Source organism: Mandrillus leucophaeus, unplaced genomic scaffold (assembly GCF_000951045.1).
Source record: "Mandrillus leucophaeus isolate KB7577 unplaced genomic scaffold, Mleu.le_1.0 Scaffold8, whole genome shotgun sequence".
Taxonomy (NCBI): Eukaryota; Metazoa; Chordata; class Mammalia; order Primates; family Cercopithecidae; genus Mandrillus; species Mandrillus leucophaeus.
In genome coordinates, this window is record NW_012108696.1 from 3,059,593 (window position 1) to 3,067,293 (window position 7,701).

General features: G+C 55.9%; 1 protein-coding gene across 1 annotated transcript in view; it reads right to left on the reverse strand.

The window, feature by feature from the left end:
• Positions 1-7,701, reverse strand: part of PTPRS (protein tyrosine phosphatase, receptor type, S) — a 92,610-nt gene that overhangs the window by 65,711 nt on the left and 19,198 nt on the right. Inside the window, exons 4-6 of the mRNA XM_011967475.1 lie at positions 5,075-5,263; positions 3,007-3,015; positions 896-913 (exon numbers count right to left, since the gene is read on the reverse strand). Coding sequence (XP_011822865.1) covers positions 896-913; positions 3,007-3,015; positions 5,075-5,263 — 216 coding nt within the window. The remainder of the gene's footprint in view (positions 1-895; positions 914-3,006; positions 3,016-5,074; positions 5,264-7,701) is intronic.

The window sequence follows — 7,701 nt, forward strand, 5'->3', positions numbered from 1 at the left end:
AGTATCTCCATCACTAAGGAGGCCCAGAGAGGGTCAGGAGACTGCTCTAGGTCACACAGCATTTGTAGCAAAGGTAGGGCTGGACACTGATTCTTCCCCAGGGTTCCCACTCAGGCCTTCTCTTGGCTCTTCTCTGAGGCAGCAGTTGGGTGGGGGATAACGGATGGAGCAGACTGACCTGAGAGCGCGTGTCTCTACGTGTCCTTGGGTTAGACCCTCCAGATCAGAAAGAACTGTGGAGCTGGAAGGCCCACTTTGCTTTTTTTTTTTTTTTTTTCTTTTTTTGAGACAGAGTCTCTCTCTGTCACCCAGGCTGGAGTGCAATGGCGTGATCCTGGTGGCTCACTGCAACCTCTGCTTCCTGGGTTCAAGCGATTCTCCTGCCTCAGCCTCCCGAGTAGCTGGGATTACAGGCGCCCACCACCACGCCCAGCTAATTTTCGTGTTTTTTGTAGAGATAGGGTTTGACCATGCTGCCCAGGCTGGTCTTGAATTTCTGACCTCAGATGATTCACCTGCCTCGGCCTCCCAGTGTTGGGATTACAGGCATGAGCCACTGCGCCCGGCCTGCACTGCTCATTTCAGAGGTGGCTAAACAACATGGGGCTCCCAGCACTCTGGGGGTCTTGCCAGGTAGGGTCCTTCCCAGAGGGGGAGAGAGCCCCCTGGCCTTCCACAGTCAGGTGACCTGAGGAGTCACCTCGGCCACATTCAGGCCCCCCGGCCACAGACACAGACACAGACGCAGAGACCAGACTAACACTGGGTGGAACGAGGGTGGTGGCAGGGTGGACACGCATGGAAGCGGGCCTGGGGACAGCCCCAGTGGAGCCTGAGGGGCTGAGTGGGCAGCGAGAGAGAGCGTGAGTGGCTGGGTGAGTGAGGAGCCTCTTACCTCGAATCGGAGTGCTTTCTGTAAGGGAAGCAGAGAGAACCAGGTGAATGTCACAAGGCGGTCGTGGGGGGCCAGGGGGCCCCAGGGAAGCTGGGCCGGGGCCATAAGCCAGGCCTCTGCACTCTGCCCCGGGGAGGGGATCGAGCCAGCCCTGGGCATATGGACCCTGCAGGCTTTGCTGATGAAGCTGGAAGAGGCCTCCTAAGAGCAGGGTGAGGTCTGAGGGCTTGTCAAAGCAGGAGGGCTTCCTGTAGGAGGCGGGAATCTCTGGGGGTGGAGGGATGGAGTCTAGAAGACTCTCTGGACGGGCTGAGGGGCGTCTGTATGCCCAGGGGAGGTCTGTCAGCCTGGGCCTTTGGTGGCCTTCCCTCTGGGCCAAGGGAGGGAGGTTCATGACCCCCGCCTTCCTTCTTTCCTTCTTAGGGAGCCCAGCAAGGGGCTGTTTTCAAGTCCAGACTAGGAAGGGACAAGGAGCAACAGGAATTATCTTGTTAGAAACAGGGAGGTGGGTGGGGTTAGTGCCCCAGGGCCAGGCATTAAAACAGCCAAGGAAGGGTGTCACAGACAGGCCAAGTAGGAGGGACGGGGAGAGGCCTGCAGCCTTCTTACCAAGAGGAAAAGAGGAAAGACCTGTTTATCTGGGCCTTGCGGGCAGGGACGGTTAACTGCAAAGCAGGAAAAGGTGGCTCAGGGCTGGAACGTTACCCCTCTGCTCATGATCCAGGGAGAAGTTTTGGGCTCCCTTCTCTCTGCTGCCGATGGCCGATAAGCTGATAACTTGGCCGGCTGGGGCCAAGAAGATCCTAAGACCTGGATCTGCCAGGAGTGGCCAGACATGTGAAAAAACAGCTCATTCTGCGTGGCCCAAACCCATTTTACAGATGGGCCAACTGAGGCTCAGAGGGGAATCTCTGAGGTCCCATCACGAGGCGGGGGTGGGCACTGACCCTAGCTCTCCGGCCTCCTGGGCTGAGAAGCTTCTGGCCTGAAGTTTTCGGGGTCCCTGTATTATCTTTCGAGGTATCCTCGTGAGGTCACTCTGCACCCTTTACCGGGGAGCAAATGGGAATTTGCCTAAAGTTACACCCTGGAGAACGGGAATCCGAGTCAGCAGAAATCCAGGCTGGCCTTTGCTAGGACATTGGGATGACGATGGTGGAAGCCAGGGTTACAGAAAGTCTTTTCAAGCCGGCCCAGTGGTGTAATCCTGGCACTTTGGGAAGCTGAGACAGGTGGATCACCTGAGGTCAGGAGTTTGAGACCAGCCTGGCCAACATGGTAAAAACCCGGTCTCTACTAAAAATCCAAAAATTAGCCGGGTGTGGTGGCGGGTGCCTGTAATCCCTGCTGCTCAGGAGACTGAGGCAGAAGAATTGCCTGAACCGGGGAGGCGGAGACTTTAGTGAGCTGAGATGGTGCCATTGTACTCCAGCCTGGGTGACAGACTGAGACTGTCTCAAAAAAAAGAAGTCTTTTCAAGTTGGCCAAATCACTCAGGGCTATTCTATCAAGCGGAAACAATGTAGCTCTTAGACATTAAACGGTGTTCCACTTCCCACCCGGAAAGAGATGAAAGGACTGATATCATAGACTGACATCAGTCACTCTCACTTTAGTATGAATTAGTCCCACAACTGACTTCAGGGGATTCAGGCTGAATGCTGAGAAAAGTGGATGAGCAGTGCCCAGTAGCAGCTACGCTGGAAAAATCTCCACCCCACGCCCAGCTCCAGCCCCCAAACTTCTGTAATTAAATCCTTTTCCAGCAGGGCTAAGGCCAAGAAGAAAGTGGGGGAGGACGAAGTTCCATGAGCCTGAGGATGCCTCTGAACCCCCCTCAGCCTCCACTCTGAGGTCTGCCTGGCCCCTTGTGGACTTGTCTCTTTTCCTCTTTTCCTTTGGGTTTTTTCCTCCGCTGCACACTAGTGCCCAGCTGGGGAGGGCTGAGGGGCTCGTTGGGGAGGAGGGAGAGGGCGTTAGTATAACATACCAGGCAGAGTGGGTCACAGTTACCATCACGGTGGCTGTTAGTTTGGTGAGGAGAAGGGGGCAGAAGGGGCACAAAGGGGATGGGGCGTTAGTTGTTGACGTGGTGATGAAATCAGACTTACCAAAGGTTTCTGAACGTTTACAACAGGAGGATAAGAAAAGAGAACAGGAAGTTAACAGGTGGTTAGGAAGAATCCTGTGTCCTCATCGAGGAGGGGAGGGCGGGGGAGGAGAGAGGACGCTCAGAATAATAATAATAACAATAACACTTCTTACGGTTCCTAAAGTGGTTTATGTTCACTAAGCACCTAGCAGGCGTTAGACATTCGATCCTGCAGAGGTCACCAGAACACAAGGAAATAGGCATGTTTTATGGGGAAACTGAGGCCACCGCTCCCCTGCTTGCAGAGGCCTCGGAGCTGCAAACATCCTCAGCCGGGCTGGGAGAGGGGAGGCAATTTGTCCCTGCAGTGTGAGGTCTGAGTCTCTCCAGGGAAGAGATTCTGGGCTCCATGTCTGAACTTTTTTGGGGCTCGGTTTTCACTAAGCAGGAGCAGAAAGCGGAGAACGGGTAGGTGGGCTCTTTGGTGGGGGGCAAGGATGGGCAGTGAGTGTGGGGCACTGGGGATGATTTGGGGAGGGACTGCTGCGAGGGTGGTACTCCGTGGCGGGGTCCTCGGAGGAAGGGGAGAGAGAAAGCAAAAGGAGGTGTGTGTGTGAAGGTGCAGGGTGATCTCAACAGTGACCTGAATGAAGGCAGGGCGTCAAGCCCGGCACAACTGAAAACAGTAAATCCATGACACAGACACACATGCATGTGCAGCCACACGTGTGCTCTCCCAATGTATGGAGACACAGCTCCACCACGTGTGTCCCCACGCACAAGCACTAGGGAGGTGCAGGCTGAGAGGCACGTGCGCGGGTCACCGCCCTGTGTGCACAGGCACGGGAGTGACTGCAACGTGGGTGCACGTGTGGCCGAGATGCAGGCGGACACTTTGCTCCGGGTGGGGGAAGGGAGGCCCATGTATGACAGCGGCGAGGCCTGCACACCTGTGCCCACACGCGGGAGGCAGGCCAGGCCGGCACGGGGAGCCCAGACATGCACACGTGGACATGTCGTGAAGCAGGGGACGACACACACGCAGACACAGTCCCCCAGACAGATGGACCCGCAGATGGGCCACGTGGGTGCTTTGTGGAGACACAATGGTGGAACCGCCCATCCCCAAGGCTCTGTGTGTTCCAAGGTCTCCCTAGCTCCCCCAGGGCCTGAACAGAGAGGCTGGACTGCCCGCCAGTGCCCCACTACAGACCTGAAGCCCCGCCATCACCTCTGTTCGTCTTTGTCCCATGATGTTCTTACTGCTCAGCCTTGAAGACACTCTCTCCCTGTAGTTTTCTATGGCTCCCCATCACCTTACCTGTCACCTCTGGACACTTACCATTACCTTACACAGTTTCCACTACTCCTGCCTGTCTGGGTCCCATTGTATGCTTCTGTATAGAGGATGCTCTCTCTCTGCCACCTTCCATAGCTCCCTATTACGTACCCATTGAAGCTGGTCTCCCCTTTTCACCCTCCATGGCTCACCGACACTTCTCCTTGTCTGTCTCCCAATGCTTGGGCACTCCCAATACCCACCATTCTCGGTGGCTTGCTTGCTTTCTTTTTGGAGACTAGGGTCTTGCTACATAGACCATGCTGGTCTCAAACTCCTGGCCTCAAGCAAGCCTTCTGCCTTGGCCTCCCAAAGAGCTCGGATTACAAGCATAAGCCACTGTGCCCAGCCCCCTCAGTGGCTTCCTATCACCCACAACAGTCTGTGGGTGACAGTCGTGATCTCACTGCCTGAGTATGGGAGACGCTCTCCCCCCACCATGGCCCTATATAACTCCCCACCCTTGTGCATGTCTGCACCATTATATCTTCACTGGCCAGGTGTTGAAGCATTCTTCTTCTACCACTGTCTATAGCTCCCCGGTACTCATGCCCATCTGTGCCCCCTAATATCCTCAGTGTGCAGCTCTGAAGACATTTGCCTCCACTCCTCCAGTGCCAATGCCTGCCACGGCCGCACGCTGTCTCTCCCTGTCCTCCAGTAGTCCCCACAGCTTGGGGCCTGCAGATGCTCCCCACCCCCTGCTGCCCTCCGAGGCTCCCACGTCCTGTCAGCCACACACACTCACCCGATCGTAGCTGTTTGATGCGTCCATTGCTGGCACTAGGATCCACGGGCAGGAAGTCCTTGAACCAGGTGATCTCAGGGTCAGGGTTGCCGCTGGCCGCACAGAGCATGGTGGCTGTCCGTGTCCGCTCCACCACCTTCAACTGCGGGCCCATGTCGATGTTGGGGAAGCCGGAGGGCAGCTGGTCCTCTGAGGGCAGAGACGGGAGAGAAATGGGCATGGTTCTGAGCACTGCACGGCCACCCCTCCAGCCTGGGGCTCAGGGAGTGCCCGGCCACGTGTCCGGCTCCTGCCTGGCTGCGTGACCTCAGCCCTGGGTGCCATCCTTTACAGTCAGTTCTCTCTTTTTTTTTGAGACAGGGTCTTGCTGTCTCAAGTGCAGTGGCACAATCATAGCTCACTGCAGTCTCAATGATCTGGGCTCAAGTGATCCTCCTGCCTCAGCCTCCTGAATAGCTGGGACTATAAGCACGTGCCACCATGCCTGGCTAATTTTTAAAATTTTTGTAGAGAGGGGGTCTCGCTGTGTTGTCCAGGCTGGTCTCAAACTCCTGGCTCCAAGCAATCCTACCGCTTCTGCCTCCCAAAGCACTGAGATTACAGGCATGAGCCACTGCACCTGGCTGGGTCCCTCTTCTGTACTAGGGGGAGGCTTGTGTGAGGGAACTGAGCAGGCTAGAATATTTCTCACTGGGGGGTGACTCTGCTGCCCTGGGAGACACTGGGCGATGTCTGGGGATATCTGAAGTTGTCATGACTTGGGGGTGGGTGCTCCTGGAATGGACTGGGTGGGGCTCAGAGATGCTCTGCCTCCTGCTATGTATAAGCACAAACCTGGCCCCAGGGTCCACAGCGCTGAGTGGGTTCATTTACAGCAGCCTGAGGACACCTTTCTTTTTATCTTTTAAAAAATTTTTGTAGACCTCCCTGTAGTTTTCTATGGCTCCCCATCACCTTACCTGTCACCTCTGGACACTTACCATTGCCTTACACAGTTTCCACTACTCCTGCCTGTCTGGGTCCCATTGTATGCTTCTGTATAGAGGATGCTCTCTCTCTGCCACCTTCCATAGCTCCCTATTACGTACCCATTGAAGCTGGTCTCCCCTTTTCACCCTCCATGGCTCACCGACACTTCTCCTTGTCTGTCTCCCAATGCTTGGGCACTCCCAATACCCACCATTCTCGGTGGCTTGCTTGCTTTCTTTTTGGAGACTAGGGTCTTGCTACATAGACCATGCTGGTCTCAAACTCCTGGCCTCAAGCAAGCCTTCTGCCTTGGCCTCCCAAAGTGCCTGGAATACAGGCGTGAGCTACCGCGCCCGCCTGCCTTTCTAAACATAAACCACACTGCTCCCCCGCGGTACACCCTTCTGTGGTCCCACCACCCTCAGAAGGAGCCCCGGCTGCTTGTCTGCTGCCGGCGCCTGCCACCTTCCCTTCTCTTTTTCTCTCTGGCCCAGTCACGCTGGCCTCCACGGCTCTCAAAGTCATCAAGCCCCCTCCCTCGGGTCACCTGTTCTGTTCCCTTGGCCTGGAATTCCCGTTCCCGCATCTGTCTACTCATTGGAACACCACCTGGGACTAGCTCCAACAACCTTGCTCTAAATGCCTCTACACTCCCCACTGTTCTCTCTGCAGTAGGGAACTCTGAAATGGTGCATCTGCGTCCCTAGCACCCAGCGCAGAACCGGGCATACAGTAGGAGCTCAATCAATGAACAAACAACTCAATCCTGGTTGAGCACTCAATCCTCCAGCACGGTGAGTGGCCCCAGGTCTCCAGCGCTCGGTATCCCTCTTGGGTGGCGAGGTTCTAGCTCCCCTCCATGGTAAATGGAGACTGGTGGTGATGGGGTCGGGAGACAAGGAGGAGAAACTCAGCTTCCTGGGAGCTCCTGGTCCCAGAGCTCCCTGACCGGTGGGAACGTACTTCTGGGCTGAGCCGGCTGAGTGACAGTCTGCCTCGCATCCAGGGTGCTCTACAAACCAAGATGGGCCGGCCGCAGGGGCTCACACCTGTAATCCCAGCACTGTGGGAGGCCGAGGCAGGAGGATCACCTGAGGTGAGGAGTTCGAGACCAGCCTGGCCAACATGGTGAAACCCCGTCTCTACTAAAAATACAGAAATTAGCCGGGCGTGGTGGCAGGCACCTGTAATCCCAGCTACTCGAGAGGCTGAGGCAGAAGAATTACGTAAACCCAGGAGGTGGAGGTTGCAGTGAGCCGAGATCACGCCACTGTACTCCAGCCTGGGTGACAAAGCAAGACTCTGTCTCAAAAAAAAAAATTAAGAAGCAGCCATGTAGAGCAGACTCATAACTGCTCCCCCCAACCCACCCAACTCCATTCCAAAGGACAAGTGACAAAAAAGTGACCAATCGCAGTGCAAGAAATAGGCAGCTCGTCTGCATCTGGTAGGAATGCTGGAGTGGGAGGGGGTAAAGGGCCGCAAATGATGGCTTCAGGGCCACATGTGGCCCTGTGGCTGTTTTTGTTAATAAAGTTTTATTGGTCGGGCGTGGTGGCTCACACCTGTAATCCCAGCACCTTGGGAGGCCGAGGCGGGTGGATCACGAGGTCAGGAGATCAAGACCATCCTGGCTAACATGGTGAAACCCCGTCTCT